At 35.7% G+C, this 21,571-nt stretch overlaps 5 protein-coding genes across 6 annotated transcripts in view; 2 read left to right on the forward strand and 3 right to left on the reverse strand.

Moving 5' to 3' along the window:
- On the reverse strand, positions 1-10,755 carry LOC109580277 (uncharacterized). The gene is made up of 22 exons (XM_019993296.1): positions 10,653-10,755; positions 10,437-10,586; positions 10,272-10,372; positions 10,056-10,148; positions 9,688-9,810; positions 9,378-9,539; positions 9,207-9,329; positions 9,034-9,159; positions 8,793-8,915; positions 8,603-8,725; positions 8,426-8,548; positions 8,258-8,374; positions 7,684-8,067; positions 6,227-7,632; positions 6,022-6,142; positions 4,074-5,969; positions 1,332-2,801; positions 1,063-1,272; positions 829-1,017; positions 708-775; positions 584-659; positions 1-539 (listed from the first exon to the last, which is right to left on the reverse strand). The coding sequence occupies exons 1-22, from the start codon at positions 10,730-10,732 to the stop codon at positions 103-105; spliced, it is 7,701 nt and encodes a 2,566-aa protein (XP_019848855.1). The 5' UTR covers positions 10,733-10,755; the 3' UTR covers positions 1-102.
- Positions 10,756-10,806: 51 nt separating this feature from the next.
- Positions 10,807-11,994, forward strand: LOC105316765 (red-sensitive opsin-like). The gene has a single exon (XM_011411931.2). The coding sequence runs from the start codon at positions 10,973-10,975 to the stop codon at positions 11,885-11,887; it is 915 nt and encodes a 304-aa protein (XP_011410233.1). The 5' UTR covers positions 10,807-10,972; the 3' UTR covers positions 11,888-11,994.
- Positions 11,995-12,617: 623 nt separating this feature from the next.
- On the reverse strand, positions 12,618-14,214 carry LOC105316766 (galanin receptor type 3-like). Its single transcript, XM_011411932.2, has one exon. It carries the CDS (start codon positions 14,022-14,024, stop codon positions 13,044-13,046), a length of 981 nt encoding a protein of 326 aa, XP_011410234.1. The 5' UTR covers positions 14,025-14,214; the 3' UTR covers positions 12,618-13,043.
- A 31-nt stretch (positions 14,215-14,245) lies between these two features.
- Positions 14,246-20,226, reverse strand: LOC100640784 (alkylglycerol monooxygenase-like). Of its 2 annotated transcripts, XM_011411933.2 has the most exons (12): positions 20,043-20,226; positions 19,487-19,769; positions 18,073-18,176; positions 17,616-17,711; positions 16,686-16,752; positions 16,582-16,614; positions 16,369-16,484; positions 16,182-16,316; positions 14,812-14,928; positions 14,676-14,758; positions 14,522-14,601; positions 14,246-14,478 (listed from the first exon to the last, which is right to left on the reverse strand). In XM_011411933.2, exons 1-12 carry the CDS (start codon positions 20,223-20,225, stop codon positions 14,381-14,383), a joined length of 1,395 nt encoding a protein of 464 aa, XP_011410235.2. In that variant the 5' UTR covers position 20,226; the 3' UTR covers positions 14,246-14,380. The 2 variants fall into 2 exon arrangements, with proteins under 2 accessions (XP_011410235.2, XP_019848860.1); XM_019993301.1 differs by lacking the exons at positions 19,487-19,769; positions 20,043-20,226 and adding an exon at positions 18,318-18,606 and having other exon boundaries at positions 14,269-14,478.
- Positions 20,227-20,298: 72 nt separating this feature from the next.
- Positions 20,299-21,571, forward strand: part of LOC109580261 (receptor-type tyrosine-protein phosphatase S-like) — a gene marked incomplete at its 3' end in the record, with an annotated part of 17,811 nt that continues 16,538 nt past the window's right edge. Inside the window, exons 1-6 of the mRNA XM_019993265.1 lie at positions 20,299-20,350; positions 20,403-20,545; positions 20,617-20,898; positions 20,946-21,240; positions 21,289-21,468; positions 21,514-21,553. Coding sequence (XP_019848824.1) covers positions 20,299-20,350; positions 20,403-20,545; positions 20,617-20,898; positions 20,946-21,240; positions 21,289-21,468; positions 21,514-21,553 — 992 coding nt within the window. The remainder of the gene's footprint in view (positions 20,351-20,402; positions 20,546-20,616; positions 20,899-20,945; positions 21,241-21,288; positions 21,469-21,513; positions 21,554-21,571) is intronic.

The raw sequence follows: 21,571 nt of genomic DNA on the forward strand, positions 1-21,571 counted from the left end.
TTCATGATCATGATAATGATTAACATTAAACTATACTATCATTTCAAAAAATAAAAAACAAGACATGCATGAAAACCAACTGAGCACAAAAACAAGCTGAAATCAATTATTAAGAGCGTCCTTAATGTTTTCATAGTCAGGCTTGATGTAGCTACCAGTAACTCTTGGACTGGCCATCTTTATATAATCATCAGTAATCCTGTCGTCGTCATCATCAGCAGGAGGAGGAGAAAGAGGAGTGAAAATTGGATTTATAGCAGTAGGAGGAAAAGAAGGAAGTGGGGGAGGTCCCCATAGTTCATTCCTTTGATCAGGTACATCAGGAAGCTCTTCGTAAATGGGATCACTGTTCATGCAGGGTGGTTTGTCTCCGAGTTTTGACTTGACATCATCGTAAACCATATCAGCTTGTTTTGAGTCATGACTGACACTGTCGTAAGCATTTAACTCGAGATTTGGTTGGGGAGCAATACTCCTTGATTGATGTTGGAGCTTCTTCTTCTTTATCCTCAACGATACGATGACAATTATAACTAAAACTAAAAGAAACTTTAACACTACAAAGTGATACATTTTAACTTGCTTATTAATATCAGGAGTAGCAGAACCACCCCTCCAATAATTGCCATTGTCGTTGTATTAAGAAAACTCTGTGATGCCTACAATTATTATCAAAATATATGCTATTTGTAATGGCTGATACCTACCCCTGCTGAAACCCCAGTTGGACCTGCATTTGATTCCCCACTAGAACTTGCTACAACTTCGAATGTACCTATTATAGTATAATAGAAATAATTGTAATTAATAGTCAAAATGTGTCCTCACTGGTCATTGTTGTACTAATGACTGTAGGAGAGCTGGATGTTACTGGAATAAAGCAAATATCAATGTTTGTGCTGTTAGTAGTACAAGGTAGACAATCCTGTTGTCCATAATGCAACTGGTAATGGAGTGGAGGGCATGAGAGGCACGGCTCAAATCCAGATAAAGAGAAGGTATGTGGAGAACAGAGTCCTAAAATAAACATAACATCACAATGCATAGCCTTGTTTTGCATACTTTGACACTCAGCAATGCTTTTAGAGCCTGATCTAACAGTGCTTTGATAAACTGGACAAGATACACAATGAGATTGTCCATCATTCTCTTGATATGAGCCCAGTGGACATTCAGCACACTGTGGAAACTGTTCCTCAATGTATTCACCGTTTCCAATGCCAATGAATGAGCTAGCAATGACATGACTATAAGTACCAGGACTGCAAGCAACTACATAATAAAAGGATTAGCAATTATAGATTACAATGAAATACAAGGTGAGAACGTACCACATTGTATGTGATCGGAGTCTAATTCATATCCATCAGGACAAGTGAAGTGTCTTGGCCCAATAGTATAATTCACTAATGAAACACTAAATGTGTTGCCTCCAGCAGTAAATGCCAACAGGTTGTTGCTCCCATGAAGGAAAGTAACCACAGACTCTCTGCTTTTTTCTAACTGAGCTAAGCTTGTAGACAGGTTTCCTGTTATCATATCAAACTCAGTCAAAGGATTATAATCAGGTATAACACTCTTGAGAGTAAAATGCAGTGAAGATAAGTCACCACTAAAGGCTGAGAAACTACTAGATACTACAGGAGCTGATGATGCATTAGCCACTAAATCAATGATTGCTTTAGCCCATTCCTCTCTTGATTGGCTCAAAATTAATGTAAAAGTGTATTGTATGCTGGAGCTTCTAGTAGGCAGTATAATAACATGAACTGGATTACTGGTCACATTGCCAATAGCATTAGAGGCCATGCATTGATACCATCCATTATCCTCAAGTTGAGGTTTACTTAAAATTAATACATTAGTGTCACAATTGGGTAAGAGATTCCAATCATCAGCTTCATTCCGTTTATAAAACCAGGTCCAGCCTGGAGCAGGGATGCCGTATGCATCACATGTCAAAAGATAGCCATTTTTATCACCTTCTTGTATGTATGCATATTTAGGGAGACTGAGGTTTAGTACTGGCTCACTAGCAATGTCTACTATTGAAGGTAATGAGGTAGTTGCACCAGCATCATTAACTACAACGCATTTGTATTCTCCTTTATCTGCCAATTGTAAGTTCATCAATTCTAAGCTATTTGAGCTCGAATCCGGTATAATAATATCATCTTTGATCCAGTGATATCTCAAATGAAGCACAGAGTTTGCCATGCATGATAGTAGAATTGATGAATTGACTGTAGCAGTGACAGATGAGGTTGGATGGGAGAGTATAAAAGGCGGCTCTACACACCATTGCTCTAATACTGCACGTGCCTCTAAGCTTAAATGAAGCTGCCCTAATGCAGAAGATGCTTCATTAAAAGACAAGCTTTTATTGTAAGCAACTTGTAGTACTTTGTCCTTTATGCTCCTCAGCTCGTCAAGTTGAGCCAATCCATTTGGTGTATCTTCGAGAATGTCCTCAAACTGGCTCAGTATACTACCCAAGCAATCAAAGAAGCTTGAGCAACCAAAGAGCTCAAACTGGCTGACGTTGTTGTGGATTGCTTTCATATGAGACTGCCAGGACGCAAAGGAGTTCTTTAAAAGGAAAGCAGTTAGGATACTGTGTTGTTTGATTAGCTCAGATTTTAGGTAACTATGTTCTACTGCTACTATTGTTGGTAGATTCTTCTCGGATATGTTACTACAAGAATTCATTGTAGCATTTTTAATGCTATTAATGCTGTCGTTAAAAGAGTTAAATGACTCCTGAAGCTCTGTCTTAATCTCATCAATATAGTTGCTCATACCTGTATGTACAGACATAAGGCAAATTACATTATTGAATACAAAAATTTTATCATTACAGATGAGAAAATAAAAATAAAAAAGAGAATTCTCTTAGAATCTTTTTCGACAAAATTTGGCCAAAGACCCTGTATAGAAACTTTCAACCAATCTGTGACAAGCAAAACCCATTGATTCTATTGTCACTATAATTATACATGATTATTGAGCAACTTTAAAAATTCATTAAAAATCTAAATTTGATCGGAATCAGCTCAAACTTTCTACACAACATTAGAACATGTATATGTATCAAAAAAATTTATAAAAATGGAAAATTCTCAAAATTTTATTTTTGGTCAAATTTGACCAAAATCCCTGTACTATAGTACAGGGACTTTCGTCCAATTTTGGAGCAAATTTAAAAATCTGTAAAAAAATCCAAATTTGATTGGAATTAGCTCAAACTTTCTACACAACATTAGAACATGTATATGTATCAGAAAAAATTATAAAAATAGAGAATTCTCAAAATTTTATTTTTGGTCAAATTTGACCAAAATCCCTGTACTATAGTACAGGGACTTTCGCCCAATTTTGGAGCAAATTTAAAAATCTGTAAAAAATCCAAATTTGATTGGAATTAGCTCAAACTTTCTACACAACATTAGAACATGTATATGTATCAAAAAAATTTATAAAAATGGAAAATTCTCAAAATTTTATTTTTGGTCAAATTTGATCAAAATCCCTGTACTATAGTACAGGGACTTTCGCCCGATTTTGGAGCAAATTTAAAAATCTGTAAAAAATCCAAATTTGATTGGAATTAGCTCAAACTTTCTACACAACATTAGAACATGTATATGTATCAGAAAAAATTATAAAAATAGAGAATTTTCAAAATTTTATTTTTGGTCAAATTTGACCAAAATCCCTGTACCATAGTACAGGGACTTTCGCCCAATTTTGGAGCAAATTTAAAAATCTGTAAAAAATCCAAATTTAATTTGGAATTAGTTCAAACTTTCTACACAACATTAGAACATGTATATGTATCAGAAAAAATTATAAAAATCAAGAATTCTCAAAATTTTTTTTGGTCAAATTTGACCAAAGTTCATCAGGAAAAATTATAGCACCAAAAAATTTTAATGTTATTTTTGACAAAATTTGCCTAAAGTTTGTATCATAGTACTGGAACAAAATTAGTAAAGAAAATTCTATTTTATCATAACCAGCTCAACAATTCCACAACATAAAAAATGTTCATGCATCAAAGAAATAACACTGACCTTTAATTTTTATGCAAGTCTCATGAAACCTATGCTTGCTGTTTACAACTGAAGTCTCAGATACAACCTCTCGCTTAGCTCTCATATTTTGTCCAACTGATGCTATGTAGAATGTTAGCATATTGCTTGAGAGTTGTCTGAAAATGTGCTGCCTTGGCTGTAAAAAGTTAATGGTGTCATTAAGCAAGTATACCTCACCAGTCATAGCTTGAATCGAATAGGTTATTATGACTGGCAAACGAGTGGGAGTGTGATTATGTAGTGAAGCATGGAATGAAATATTTGTTAAAATTAGATTAGTCACAGAATGATGAGTGTTAAATGAAGAAATTAACGGCTTAATTTTATCAAAGAGGCTTGCGTTTGCTCTCACGCTGTTATGATAGCTTTCGTTTGCAACGAAATACAAATTTTCCAATAGTGCAATCCTTTCTTCAAGCCTTGTTATGTTAGCTTTGCTTCTGATGAAGTTAATTTCTGCTGCTTCTAAACTGATCAACAAGTTGACGTAAGCATCATACAACTGACTTATTGTCTGGTTGATTGAAATAAAATCTGTGGCAAAATTTTCCAAGCAATGGATCTTGCTATTAAAACACGAAGCATTTGTTAGTTTATAAAAACACGTAGAGGTATGACACTTTGAAGCATTACTTATTAAAGTGTTATTTGCAATAATGCACAATCCTCTTGTACTCTGATTAACCATTTTATTAAGATACTCTGTGTTATACTTATACGTGGACACTTGGACTTTAGTACTTTTACAGCAACTCATCTGTGAAAAGTAAACAAATCTGAGCCATTTTGTCTCCCAACACGATTGACATTGAATCTGCTGCTGCCATTCCTTGGCTACGACCTTTCTAATGTTCTTAGTAGCACTGTTTACGAGCTCATTCTTAGCACAGGTACCAGGCACAGATAATCTAATATTACCATTGACAGCATAACAATTGACTCCAGCTTCACACTCTCTCCTACAAGGTCCTTTCTCATTACATAGCAATTCATTGTATGATAGAGAATTGTTGTGTAATAAATAGTCTTCTAGAACTCTTGTCAAATTATCAAGAGCTACATTTACTTTACTTTGTAATGATGTCAGTGAATCATTACTTTTTCCCAGGGCCTCTTCTTTGGTTGAAAGATCTGCCAAACTCTTCGCTAGCTCATTATTTATATCATCACGCCATGTTTGAGAGATTGCGACACTCTCTTCTGCTTTTCTAGCCCTACTTATCACATCCTGTAGCTCAATCTGTAAGTGACGGGAGAGATAGGAGGTAAGTTCAGAGTGAAAACTGTTTGGTTTTTCGAGAAACATTCCATCAAGCTCCATAGTAGATGACTGATTGGTGAATAGAGTACCGACAATATGTACGTCAAAGTCCATGAATATTTTAGCATCAGTTTCAAACGTGAGCTCTTTGCTGTTGATGTTTACATCAGTAGTTGATACGGAATTAAGGAATGAAACATTAACTGATTGAAGGATTCCATACATGGCATCATCATTAGAAGTATAATGAAGCTTAATTACTGAATCTCTCTCCAACGTGAAGCGTTCAAAGTTGTAGGGGATGGACGATAATGGATAAGAATTTAGAAGGAAAGTAGCAGAAGGAGTAGGATTGGTAGTACCAGGTAGAAGAATGATGTGTCTTAGTTGTTGAGGAAAGTGAAGGTCTCCAATGTTAAGAGAGAAGCAATCTGATGTTAAGCTGACATTGTTTAAATTTAAAGACTCGTCCAGGCTAAGGAAAGCAAATACTTGACAACGGTTGACAAAAGGTGGGACAGAAAAATGTTTACGATAAAATGGATCGCTAGCAGTGCTGTCATGTATGAGTATTGCTGATAGACCAATTGGAAGCTCTGAAACTGAATTTACACCTAAATATGACAACAAGCCCATTTAATAATGATAGTGATAATGGATACTGACCTGATATTGGGTAAGTAAATAGGACAGGGTCTTTGGTTGTTGTCATTTTCAAATGAACTGGTTTATGATTTATTACTGTTGTTATATTAAGACTCAGTTCTCCCATTAACAGTCCTGGAACCTGTATAGGGTAACAGAAACAATGTAATTATTTGGAGTATTTCATTAGGTGAATATCAGGCATTAGAAATTTATAATAACTTGCCTCTCTTTTAATATTGGGTTGGTAATAAGCAGATCCTTTGAAGTTAAGGTCCACTTTAAGATTTGCTCCACCAGTGAATATCCTTTGATAGTCAACATTAACCTGATACTGATACACCAAAGGCAGAGAAGGAGAGAAATACTGAGATCCATTCCAATATTGCCGTAAAGGTTTGTGTAGCTTCGCTGAAAAAACTATCCCATTCTCCTGTAGTGAAATACTTTTAAAATCAGCTCTAGCATTCCCAGATAGCAGCAAACTCAAGACATTTGCTGATCCAGTGGTTGTTTGTCCTGATACAAGTTGAGGAGGTATCACAGAGTGCAGAGTAGGAGCAATGCTACTGCACATATCAATAAGGATACAAAATGGATTGCTAGCCAGCGGATAAAGAAATGTCGGATAAGAATCTATCATTACCAGCAGACGTGATGTTGTCCTCAAGGCATATAATAAAGATGGAGTGTTTGGTAGGTCAAATGAACCACATCCAGTAATTCCTTTCACCTCACTAGCTGTTCCAATAGATGCCATGAAATCATGAGCTGAATAAGATGAAGCAGGCGTCCTTGAATGTATGTCCACTCTCAGCCATGACGGAAGAAAACTTTTGACACTTGTCAAGAAAGATTCGGCAAGACTTCTGTACTGAAGTATTTCCTCGATAGTACGAACACTGAAAACTAATGACGGATCAAGTTTTTGACATTGCCAATTAGAGGCTTCATTGCACGTGTTGCATTGCTTGGCAGAATAATGAGTACCCAATGAAAAAGGAGATGGATTTAATTCTAAACCTGCAACAGATAATGGTAGGTACAGTGAGGATGTACTTATATGGACAACACCAGCAGTAACGCTTGCATCATCACCCCACTGGCAATAAGAGTGCAATGTAAGATTAGAGGAGCACTGATATTTTGATAAATCAAGAGTCTTTCTACAGCATCCTATCCCAAGATGACCTCTCTGTAGACCTTGAGTGGTGAAATAGTCGGATTCATCTCTAACAGTGCGCTCATTTGCAGTGATCATGTATATTGAATCATCAGGCTTGAGGTATGGCGAACCAGGCATCACGGTATAACTGACCTTAAAAATACCTGGCTTCTTAGCTTGTACAGTGTAAGAGACTCTCTTGAGAAAACTAATTGTTGGTGAATCAACACTGAGTGAACTGTTATCACTGGAAGTAATTGTTATCATAGTTTGAACAGAAAGTTCAGATGAAACTGATACAGTTTCATAGCTACCATTAGTTAGTACTGGGACTGATTCAATTGCGATGTAACCCAATTGACATCTCTCCCCTGTTCTACCTGTTCCTTGACAGTTGCACTGTATGGAACCATCACTAACAGAACACACTCCAGGACCACAGGGATTAGGATCACACACATCTTGCACTATAAATTTAAATAGTCAAAAAAGGGACACTTCTAAAATAAACGTCATACTTTTGCAGCTCCTTTGTGGGTACCAGTCTACACTCGAGTTATCAGAAGTGACAGTACAAGTTTGTGTCCATATAGTCTCAGAGTTACTATTAGTAGGAGCATATCCAGTGCCACATAAAAGCTGGCATTGGTCTTGATACTCATTTGTGCATGGATAAAGCACCAGTCTATCCTCATTACCCATCAGTACAGGACACTGTGACTTAACGCAGAAGAACTCTTCACCTGACCATGATTGGTTTGATCCGAGACAAGAACGAAATGACGAGCCTCTTACATCATAGCCAGGATTACACCAAAACGTGCAGTTCTGATCCGTCACTTGATCTCCACTGCAAGTCATTTGACCATTAGACGGCTCCATTAGTAATGGACAGTTTTTAGCTGAGGAGGGAGAATAACAGCTAGTACATGTGTACCAATGAAAAACAAAATACCGATTGGGAATTAGTAAAGACTAACAATGAATTGTGTATGTTTATGAATAAAACTCAACAAACGATATGTGTTAAAAAATAAACGATTGCTTTTACCATAATATCATTTTTAGAAAGTAAGAATCAAGCATAATTACCTTTGCAAAGAGAGCCGTTTTTAGTATATCCTTCACGACATTCGCAATCATAAGATCCGATGGTATTAACACAAATGTGCTGACAATTGCCATTAGCAACAGAGCATTCATTTACATCTAAATATGGAAGTAATGTTAAATGTTTCTGATAAGGAATCCCATACTCACCAATGCAGGTTACTCTATCATCAGATAATGAGTAACCGGTGAGACAATCGCAATAAAATCCACCGGCACTGTTAATACAAACTTGTGAGCAATTAGAAGTATTCATAGTACATTCATTTATGTCTATCGATGTAGATCTACATACTCACAACTAAATTAGATAAAGCATGCACTCACCAAAGCATGATGTGTGATCAGGGCTAAGTGAGTAGCCTTTATGACAACTGCAGCTAAAGGAACCATTTGTATTTATACAGGTTTGCCCACATCCACCATTATTATTCAAGCATTCATTAACATCTGTTGAGTGATGATGAAGAGAAGCAGAATTGATTAAACCATATAGCGGACTCTTTATTAAACCCACCTTGACATGAGTGTGCATCATTGCTTAGGATATAGCCAGGATAGCAAGAGCAGCTGTAACGTCCGATGTCATTGATACAGACCTGGTGACAGCTGGAACTGCCATCATTGCATTCGTTAATATCTGTAAAGAGTAAACAAATGAAATCACTGGATTCCATTCTTAACTATATAGCTGTTGCTATAGGTTACATAGTAGAGTCTAGTTGCAATTGCCACTAAAGTTAATTATGCCAACATACCATCACAGGCACTTGAATTAGTAGAGGAAAGCTGATAACCAGGCCGACAGCTACAATAGAAGCTTCCTATTGTATTATGACAGATCTGTTGGCAGTTATGTTTGCCAGTGCAGCACTCACAATGATCTAAAGATACAATACAGTATTAGGTGAAGGAATGCAGATCAAATTACCAGCACATGAAACTTGATCCTCTAGCAATAAGTAGCCATTGTTGCAGGAACAGTTGTATGAGCCAGGTGTGTTTGTACATGTTTGATTACAGCCTCCGTTGTCAACCAAGCACTCATCAATTTCTATAAAGCAAACATGCAAAATAATGAACAACTTTCGAATAAAAGTACCCGAGCATGTTTGATTGTCATATTCTAATTCGTATCCATCATGGCAGCCACATTCATAGCTACCCGGTGTGTTGATACACTTTTGTTCACACCAAGAGTCATTGCTGGCATTGCTTATCTGTGATCCAATTGTGACATTTCCATTCGTACACTCATTAGTATCTGTAAAAAAAGATTAACAATGAGACTGCTCAGACAACAAATCAATTTTAGCAAGACGTAGCATATTTTGCATGAACAAGATATGCTTTGCTTATCAACACTCTAACTGATATGACTAGGTCTTCACTATAATATAAATATGACTCACCTATGCATGTATGATCGTCATAAGCTAAATAGTAACCACTTGGACAGTGACAGGAGTAAGTACCAAAGCCATTAACACACTCGTGGCTGCAGCCACCATTGTAACTGCTACACTCATCAATATCTATAATAATATTTAAAAGGAATTTTTGTGTTTGAAGTAATAGTAAATAGTTATAATTGTACTAAAATAAATCAAATCATGCAACATGTTTATGGCTTCACTAGCATGAGCAAACAATGTGGGGGTGGACAGCTCACTACTAGAATAGAGTGAGTATAATCAAATCAAGAACACCTTCCACCCACGATCAAGAGATAACTCTTTTGTAGCAAAACAGACTATCATAATATAAAGTTTATATAAACCTGAGGCACAAGTGGATCCAGTGAAGCCACTATTGCAGGTGCATGTTTGAGGACTGGTGCATGATCCAAAGATGCAACCGCCAGAGCATACAGCTATTAAAATAAAAAATATATAAGTTTATCTAAATGTACATTAACTAAAGTACATTTACTCTAGATAAAATGTACTAACGATATCCGCCATTGATTAGATAAACTAGCTCTAATGGGTCTTACGTTGACAGACTCCGCTTGTTAAAGAGTAACCAGAGCAGCATTGCGTACTGGAGTAGTATGTTATATGATAGCCAGTCTTGGATTGTGCATAATAGACATACCTATTAAGAAATGCAAGGGCATGACATGAGGTATGTAGATAATATAAATATTAGTAAACCTCACCTAGTGTAGTAGCGACTGCATCTGCTCAACCAAAGAAAGCCACAAGAGTACGTTTCACGTTGCTGGACCGTGTAGAAAGAAGCATCATAGTATTTATAGGACGAGGTGGTTGAACGAGCGAATGTGCACTGCCCTGTCCCTTGTTGCAGCCTGCATGGGTGTGTAGATGCATGTGTCATTAGTGTAAGCTAAGAGTCTATCATATTATATACTCACCCAGTAGCAGAATAGCACCTTTCAGTTAACAGTATCAGTAAAAGCAAAGGAACAACAAGAACCGCTTTCTGCATTGCCATGATTAATAACTTTTAATAACCAGGCAGTTTAATTTTTGGTTTAATAATTAGAATCAGCAACCACACTTACCACAGTATCTATGCAGGAACACATTATAGCTGATTTGTAGACTAAATCATGAAGTGCAGCAAAAACAGGAAGTATGCAAGTATACATAATATTACAAGTAGATCCAGATCTAGCAGATTAATAAAAATTATTCTGTTGCCAGGATTAAGCATTCTAAGTCTCTTCTGCAAATGGATGGAGTCAACTATACTCTCAGTGAAGATATTAATGGTCCTCTGTTAGCAGCTGTGCTTACCCTACAGATGATAGGAGCATTGGTTGCTAATGGCATTGTCCTCATTGCTACTCTCTCTCAATATAAATCCTTAAAGCTACCATCTACAATCCTCTTCACTTCACTCATTATCATGCACCTTGTAATGGCTCTCCTGTATATTCCGTCTTGGATACTGTCAGCTGCAAGTGGAGGATGGATCTTTGGCAGAACAATGCAAGTGAAAGAAGGTACTTGTAAATTTGCTGGATTCATATTGTGGTACATCATACTAGTCATATACATGACATTAGCTGCCATATCTGTTGATCGCTGGTTGTTCATAGTCAAGCCTCAACTCTACAAGCAATTCATGAAGCCCAAGGTAGCCCTGACCATCATTGCTAGTATATGGATACTGGCTGCATTAATAAATAGCACACCTTTCTACGGGATAGGTAGATTTAGATATGCAATTTATGGCTCATGTGTACCAACATTTGAAGAACAGTTTGTTTATGTTGTCCTAATGATGGCCATCTTTCTTGCAATATCTGCTGTTATCCTTGTGACTTCAGTTTGGACTTATATCTTTACAAAAAAGTTTATCCAAGAGCACTCAGAGCTAGAAGAGAGCAGTGTCTATGTTTCAAGAAAGAGACGATTGATAGGAATATTTGGTGTGATGCTTATTGCATATTTTGTGTGCTTTTCGCCAGGTTACATATTTGGATTTCTAAGTCAGATATACGATCTACACGATTTATCATATGCCATTGCGTTGGTGTTTTTTATGATGATAACTATCATCAATCCAATCATTCAGTCTTACTTCAGACCAGATGTGAAAAAAGCATTTGTTAAACTCAAAATCAAATGTCTCAACATTTGAAGGATCTCTGATTCTGTTTGTTCACTAAGTACTAACTTAATAATTTTAGAATGTAGCACGTATCATTTTTATTAATATGATAATGTTTATAAAACAATTGATTTAAATGCTGGCTGTCAAACCAATGTGTACATATATGAATCTATATACAGGGTTTCCTACAAAGCAAGCAACACAGCATATTTATGAGCTGACAAACACTACGTTACATGCATGCATCGCATTTGAAAAAAACTTTAATAATTCATAAAAAATCTAATTTGAATCAAAATCAACTCAAAGTTGATACACAATATAAGGACATGTATACATATTTTTTTTAAATTATAAAAATAGAAAAATGCTTTTCTTGAGACACACTATCTAATTATTGGTAAGCCAATACATCCACTGTACTAATTCTTGGCAGAGATCATAGACTAAACTAGACTATTATAGCCAGGAAAAACAGAAATCACATTAAACACCAAGACGCCTATAATTTAATATTATTAGAACAGTTTAATTACACTGCTACATAGTGTAAATTTTAATATCATGAATTTAGAGTCATCAGACAACTTTACCATTATTGAAGGTCTACCACTAGCAGCTGCACTTGCGATTCAAAATGATAGGAGCATCGGTTGCTAATGGTATTGTCCTCATTGCTACTCTCTCTCAATATAAATCCTTAAAGCTACCATCTACAATGCTCTTTACTTCAGGACTACTTGAAACTATCAGGTGACATCTACGTATCCAAAAAAAGAAGATTGGTTGGGATATTTTGTTGGACACATAATCTGTTTCCTTCCTGCTTTGAGTGTTACTTTTTCTAAGTCAAATCTTTGACCCAAATTGGAAGCATTACATTCTGCACTTATACTTTTCTTCATGGTAAATATCTTGTACTTGAGATCTGATATTAAAAAAGGCTCTAAATCAAATTTTATTATAAAGTTTGTAAATATAATTCTCTCGTTGATACAATTACTCCTATAAGGACTGTTAATATTTAGAAGTGTGGCCAATTTGTGACCAGACATAACAACAATTATTGGTATTGTAGTGACAATATGTTTTTTTAGATTTTTATAAATAAACAGACAGGCCCATACAGGCACACAGCAGTCATGAACAAAAAATATCGGTAAACAGATAATATAAGAAGATTTCACTTGTAACTTGTAACTGTGAATGACTTCCCAGCTTCAGTGTTATTATGGACACTGGATCGAATACAGAATCTCTTGCATTTGGCGTAGAAAGCAGTCAGTACTTTCTTAATCTCAGGCCTGAAATATGACTGAATCATAGGATTGATTATAATAACATTAATGAACAGTGACAAAACTGTTGCATATGCTGAGAGTTCCAGATCAAAGATTTGGCTAAGGACAGCAACAATAAAACCAGGAGCGAAGCAAACGGCATATCCTGAAAGCATTGCCCCAAATATTCCAATTAGTCTCCTGTTCCTTGATACATAGACGCAACTATCTGCTAGAGCAGCTTGCTCCTGGATAAACTTGCGTGTGAAAATAAAAGTCCAAACTGACGTTGCAATTATGACGCATAACACGATAAAGTTAAACGAAGCAATGAATAAGAGGTAGCCAAATTGTCCCTCCCATACAGGCACACAGCAGCCATAAGCTGAATATCTGAACTCTCCCAACCCGTAGAAAGGTGTGCTATTTATTAATGCAGCCAGTATCCATATACTAACAATGATAGTCAGGGCTACCTTGGGCTTCATGAATTGCTTGTAGAGTTGAGACTTGACTATGAACAACCAGCGATCAACAGATATGGCAGCTAATGTCATGTATATGACTAGTATGATGTACCAGAATATGTAAGCAACATATTTACAGGTACCTTCTTTCTCTTCAACTGTTCTACCAAAGATCCATTCTCCAGCTGCTACTGAAATCATGTAAAAAGGAATAAAAAGGAGAGCCATTAGAAGGTGTATGATAATGAGTGAAGTAAAGAACATTGTAGATGGTAGCTTTAAGGATTTATATTGAGAGAGAGTAGCAATGAGGACAATACCATTAGCAACCAATGCTCCTATCATTTGAATTGCAAGTGCAGCTGCTAGTAGAGGGCCATTGATATCTTCACTAAGAGTGAAATTCGATTTCTCCATTATCAATTGCTTGTGGACAAAAATGACAAGTAACCTTGATAAACAAAGGGACAGGGCACGATACTACCACCTTGCCTATTTATGATCCAGCCTTTGAGTAGATCCTGTTTATTTTATTAAGTGTTTATCTTTATAACAGATCAAAAACACTTTCCAGCCAATTAGCACAGCCAAAGCATTAGCATTAACTTGAAGCAAGAGTAAATAATTATCCACTCTTGAGTTGAAGGCAAACTCGAAAACATTTCACAACACAAGGAAATAGAAATTACACAATAAAATCTCAATACTACTACTACTAATAATAATAAAAACAACAATATGGTAGTATAAAATGCACACATATAGCAAGTCCATCAGTCCCTTTTACCCTTTACTTGTTTGAACAGAACTCTAAGCCAGACAATGAGAGAGAACATAGCAAACACTCTCATCCCTTGAATCAGTAGAGACTCTAATTATAAAGAAAATGAAGCACATGGCAAGTTTAGTTATACCTGATAAATAAAAACCAAAATAGGCATCACAAGATATTAATATCAATAACTTCATTATCTCACAAAATGGCCCTAGAGGACTAAAATAGTGAAGGAAATAGTATAATGTGGATAATCATTATTATTAGTAATAACTATTAGTCAGTTCACTTACTGGTGATCATGAATCAAGCCAATACATGTCAAGGAATACAAGAAATACAGCACAGCACACAAAGCAACAACATATGGTAATTCCTGAGAATAAACAAGTCATCATGGCTTAAATTTGTAATTATAAATGATCTTACTGATTTTATCAATCCAAGTAAATAGCTGGCAACAAGAAGGACAGCAAAGTTATAGAAATGATAGACAGTTACCCAGAGAGGGACAGGGGGATTGTACTTGGTAGTATCATGAGGTATCTATTGGAAATGTGAAATAACAACTAGTGCCCATGGCTCCAAAATGCACCACTAATGTATCCTTTAGACACAAAATTAATTGTTCATTTATTAGGAATTACATGCATTCTGTTTTCAATTATCAAATAAATGATGGCAACTTTTAAAATTCATAAAAAAATCCAATTTTGACTGGAATCAGTTCAAACTTTCTACACAACATAAGAACATGTATATGCATCAGGAAAAGTTATAAAAGTGGAGAATTCTCTACTTTTTATTTTTGACAAAATTTGGCTAAAATCCCTGTACTATAGTACAGGGACTTTCGCCCAATTTTGGAGCAACTTCAAAAATTCGTAAAAAATCCGGATTTGATTGGAATCCACTCAAACTTTCTACACAACATAAGAACATGTATATGCATCAGGAAAAATTATAAAAATGAAAAATTCTCAAAATTTTATTTTTGGTGAAATTTGATCAAAAGTTCATTAGGAAAAATTATAGCAATGAAAAATTTTTAATATTATTTTTTGACAAAATTTGGCTAAAGTCTGTATCATAGTACAGGAACAAAATTGGTAATAAAATCCTATTTTATCATAACCAGCTCAAAAATTCCATAACATAAAAAATGTCCATGCATCAAAGAAATAACACTGACCTTTAATTTTTATGCAAGTCTCATGAAACCTACGCTTGCTGTTTACAACTGAAGTCTCAGATACAACCTCTCTCTTAGCTCTCATATTTTGTCCAACTGATGCTATGTAGAATGTTAGCATATTGCTTGAGAGTTGTCTGAAAAATGTGCTGCCTTGGCTGTAAGAAGTTAATGGTGTCATTAAGCAAGTATACCTCACCAGTCATAGCTTGAATCGAATAGGTTATTAGGACTGGCAAATGAGTGGGAGTGTGATTATGTAGTGAAGCATGGAATGAAATATTTGTTAAAATTAGATTAGTTACAGAATGATGAGTGTTAAATGAAGAAATCAACGGCTTAATTTTGTCAAAGAGGCTTGCGTTTGCTCTCATGCTGTTATGATAGCTTTCATTTGCACACAATATAAAAACATGTGTATGTATCAGGATAAAATATAAAAAGGGAGAATTCTCTACTTTTCATTTTTGACAAAATTTGGCTAAAATCACTGTACTATAGTACAGGGACTTGGGCCCAATTTTGGAGCAACTTTAAGAATCCAATTTTGATAAGAATTGGCAATGTTTGTGCATATGTGCTACTATACTATACTACATATACTGACCTCAGGGATCTCATGTGGCTCACCAAGTCTTGGTTTTCCAGGAGACCAGCCTGGCCCTTTGAACAGTATATGAACACACTCTGAGAAACTCTTGGCTGAGAATAGTTTCTTCACCAAATACACATAATGGTGGACCTGTGGTAATTAGAAGGTATACATGCAGCTATTATTGTACATGTTCACCTACCTGTACCCAGACTGGGTTAAAGCTCTTCAGATTGTGCACCAGACCGTAGTGAATCTTTGTGTCTCTCTCTTTCTCAAATGTGCCAAACATCCTATCCCATATTATCAGGACACCAGCTATAAATAAATATTCAAATATAAACAAACATACAAAGCTCCTTTCTAATCAAGCCTCTCCTTTTACAAAGAGCAAATCTATTATACTTTAACTCACCATAGTTCTTATCAATACAGTACCTATTCCTACCTATATATACACAATATATAATACACAATAAAATACATAAAGTATTAAGCCACTTCAATGCACATACATACCATGATGGACCCTGTGATGAGAAGGAGTGTTCAATACATACTCTAATGGTCCTAATGTCCCTATGCACTGAATAATAAAAATGATAAAATAATAATAACACATTTAGTATGCAACATTCACTTAAGATCATATGTACATGTATATTACTAAACAAATCTATTATACAAAATACACACTGAGCATGTATTGTATGTGATGATAATTATATGTATGTACATGTACCAGACATGGGGTCAAGCACTAGGTAATGTACTTAAACACAAACACAAGCACTTAAATGTGTTAGGAGTACCAGCACAAGCACAATCCCTAGCTTTAAAGTGCTTAAGTACAAGAACATGCATTTTTCAGAGTGCTTAATTACATTAATAAGTACTAGATATTCAATAAGTGTAAAAATAAAGTAAAATTACGATTATAGTTAATTTACTATTGCATCTAATAAACACTAACTCTGTGAATTGTTCATAATAAATGGAAACAGCAGAGAGCTTTGGAGTGATACCACTAATGGTGATGCCATTACCATTCTTCAAGCTAACACACGATCACACAATGTGCTACTAAACTTGTATACTACATGTACATGTACCATGTAGATGTACATGTACATGTACATGTACATGTACATATACATGTAGTGGTACGTGTACATGACATCGACATATAGATGTACATGTAGATGTACATGTAGATGTACATGTAGATGTACCATGCAGATGTGTACATGTACATGTACACTATTCGTGTGTAATTTTTGCTGTGCTTAAAAGCACTTTTGTAAATTTGTAAAAGTAACTAAGTACAAGTACAAAGCACATAGATTATATTGAAAAGGTACTTGTAAGCAGCACTAAGTACTTTGAAAGCTGTGCTTATTTGTACTTAAGTACAAGCACCAAGTGCTTGACCCCATGCCTGAGATGTACCTCAGTGTGAATCCAGAACTGATAAAGGAGATTGAACTCTTTGTGTACAAGGTAATGTGTAGGAGGCATGAAAAGCGCCAGTGGAAGATAAAACCACTAGAATGGAGGAATAAAATAATGTAAATTGTATAGACGACACCAACAAAGGAAATGGCATTATGTTACATAGAGTCATGTCAACAAAAGATCAAAAGAGTTTATCATTATCCAAACACTAAATATTGGATGGTTACAATACTGGCTGGCAAGTAACTTGGAGACTTAAGCCAAAATTATTCTAGCTAAGGCAACACAACAAATGCTTGCCAAATAGCTTATAGAAATAATAGATGGAATCATCCTGAGACAAAAAGTTATTGGTGGTTCTTTTACAAAATTTCTAATCTGTCATTTATTCTCTGCAAATTCAATAGCAATCTACCAAACATTAAGATGGTGGTTACTGGTAGTGACTTACTGCTGATCCAAACCTCTGGAAGGAGGACTGCCTCAGTGCTGTGGTGAGGTTATACTCTTCAGAACTGTGGTGAGCTTGATGGGCAGACCAGAACAGATTAACTTCTACAAATAAAAACCAAAACCATTATAATTAGTTTAATTACTGATGATTAATACTGCATGGCTCATACACATGTATAGCATCAATGTCTTTATGGCAATTTCAGTCATTCATAATTTCAGAATTTGCTGATGGAATCTTACTGTATTTAAAGTAAGGCCCCATTTACACTAATCCATCTTCACATGTAAACGAAGACATTTTCTAATACAGTTTGAGTTTAAACTCATCATACCAAATTGAATGCTTTTATAAATAAATGACAAATCTTATTTGTACTACAGTGTGTGGGTATCAAAGGCATTGCCATTTCATACATCCAGATATCGACACTATAGTACAAATTGCAAACCAGATAAAGTACAGCTGTTTCCTGTTACTGGATATTATACGTCACTCAGCCTCAGGTAATATCCAGTAACCCTCAACATCTGTAGTTATTTATCTATAATGGAAAAATGTTGAAAATGCAACACCTGAAACGAACAATAGCCAAAAACAATCCTGATTCAGTGAAGTGGATTAGTGTAAACAAGGCCCAAGTCCACTCCTAAACTAAGTGTTCTATTATATAAGTAGTTAAATTTTAGCTATTAACTGATTAAATTTAGCTATTAACTTAATTATAATTAAAGCAACAACAATATCTCATAAACTATGCAACTATCATGACATGATGCAACTCTATTTCCATGCTAACACTAAGCTTCTTCCAAACGAGCAGGATGCATTCGTGACTGTCGATCAAGCATATTTATTCTTCTCTAGCCAAAGAATTGCACAAGCTCATCAGGAGAATTACGTGCATGTACATGACTGACTGACAGCGTAAACACATTTCTAATGTACCACATCATCAGGTCAATGTAGGAAATTAACATGTTCTGTTGGACCAGTTGACCCTTTACCATATCACTTAAAGTTTGTTATCTTTAATACCTTAAAAGTAAGAGTAAAAGGAAATGTTTATCAAACAAGTTTAATATACTTAAAAATCACATCCTACAGTATTTGTGAAGGAATCATGATCACAGCCTACAATATGCGTAAAGGATTTGTAATCATATCCTATTTGAAAGTATCACAAGATTATCTCAAACGTGTGTTATGAACGATAATATTGTGATTTTCCTTAAATAGAGAAGCAGAAATGTGCTAAGGTCAATTAAGCTCTGTTGTGGCCAATATTAAGTATAAACACACCTACTTAATACTAATCTTGATAGAGCATGTTCCTAGCACATTTCTGCTGCAAGTTTAAAGGAAATCACAGTGATATAAAGTGCTTTTGTTGCAATATGTTTTGTCTTACCATGTGCCATTCTGTGAAACCAATAATACGCCAGGTCCACTCCAAGTAGAGCGATCCACCACGTAAGAGGGGAGTCCCACGGCAAAGAGAACAGCCTGTAATTGTTGTAGACCCATACATATCCGACTAGCTCAATGCTCTGAAATAGAACCAAGTTAAGCATTAGCATGAACATTCCAGCTGAGAGAGAGCCTATGGAGTCATTTAAATGTAACCTAGGGAGCCCTTGTACCCAGCGAGTTATCATCTCCAGTAATATCAAGATGAAGAAGTATGGAGTTACCTACACAAAATATACCATGCATTACTGGTATGACATGTGTACATCTCGAAGCATTGGGTACATCAATATTCATAGTTAATAATAGTTATTTGTTAAGATGTATCATTTAATAGTTTTAACCACACCTTTTACCACTATACTGTATACATAATTATTTATTCGTTTTAGCACATTTTGGAACCACAAATTTTGGGACTGTATTATTAGGTTATGATAATGGAGGTGTAATGTCATTCTTTAAGTTCAAAGAAGGCTCTGTACTAGTGTACTCACATCTGTTACGTAATCAGGGGCCTTGTCTAGTGTCTGGAAAGATGAGACGTGTGGAGGAACCAGATAAAACAGAGCCAGAGGCGGGATCAGTGAAGAGTTGGGGCTCAAACTCCATGAAGACAGAGTGGTGAAGTTCATTTTGTCATAAATTATTTTGTTTTGTTGGTGTTGAGCCACACCCATTAGAGGTGTGGCTCATTTAGACCTATAAATTTCGGAGAGCAAAAAATTCTTCGACATTATCTCAAGAGTCAAAATGAATCTGGGATATTTGCTGATGCTGTTTTTATTGCTGTTGTTTCAAAGCTGTCAGTATTTTGTGTTACTAATAAAATTATATCAGTACTATCAATTTTGCAGGTCTTTCTGTCCCCATATCACGTTTCTATGACTTTGCAGGATCAACAGGAGATCAAACTTTTACTAATGTCGATGATCAATCCACATCCTTAAATCTGCAAAGTAACTTTGTCTTTTATGGCACAAATTTCAGTACCGTCTTTGTAAGTGGGAATATCTAAATAGAATATATTTTACTCATAATTATTTTGTATAATTATCTATAATTATGCAGATAAACAACAATGGCCTCCTTTCATTTTATGCGGCGCATAATGAATACACATCTGCTCCATTTCCTTTACCTCAAACACTCATTGCTCCATTTTGGGCTGATGTAGACACACGCAATGGAGCTGGAACAGTCTATTACAGAGAAACTACTGCTAGTGCTATTGTAAGCAAAGTGGCCCAGGATATTGCACTTGCATTTCCAAACCAGCCTCCATTTACAGCTAAGTCTGTTGTAATAGTGACATGGTCTGAAGTTGGATATTATGAGGAGAATGATGACAAAGTATGAATAATATTGACTCTCTAATCTTTTCACTTAACATAATATAGCACAACACATTTCAATGTGTCCTAGCTACTGATGGAGGTCGCTCCTATGTCATCTTCCTTTACCTTGATGATGGTATAAACTGGGTCACTGGTGATGCAAGTGGAGGCTTAAATGGCTTAGGTGGAACAGAAGCTTACGTAGGATTTAACTTTGGAGGGCAAAATGCCACATATTTTGCTGTGCAAGGCTCTAGGACACCAGCAGTGATTGATATTGAAACTACCAGCAACGTAGAAGTAGCAGGACTTTGGATCTTTCAAGTCAATGAAGCTGAAATTATTACTTCTACAATTGGTGAGCACGAATATTATTGTTATCAATATGTAAAATCATTTTAAATAGGGTCATGTGGGACTCCAGATCAGTTATATGCGAATGCAACTATTTTGAGCTACAACACTACAACTGTTAATAGTACAGCTACATACAGCTGTGAAAATGGCTACAATTTAGTTGGAGTTTCTGTAAGGACCTGTCAGAGCAGTGGAAATTGGAGTGGGAGCCCACCTTACTGTCAGATTGGTTAGCTACTTATATAAAAACTGCTTGAATCATAACATTTTACAGTAAATTGCACTGAGCTAATGGTTGAATCCAGTGAAGGACTGTCAGTTTCATATTCATC

The sequence above is a fragment of the Amphimedon queenslandica genome, unplaced genomic scaffold (assembly GCF_000090795.2).
Source record: "Amphimedon queenslandica unplaced genomic scaffold, v1.1 AMPQUscaffold_13499, whole genome shotgun sequence".
In the NCBI taxonomy this organism is placed as follows: domain Eukaryota; kingdom Metazoa; phylum Porifera; class Demospongiae; order Haplosclerida; family Niphatidae; genus Amphimedon; species Amphimedon queenslandica.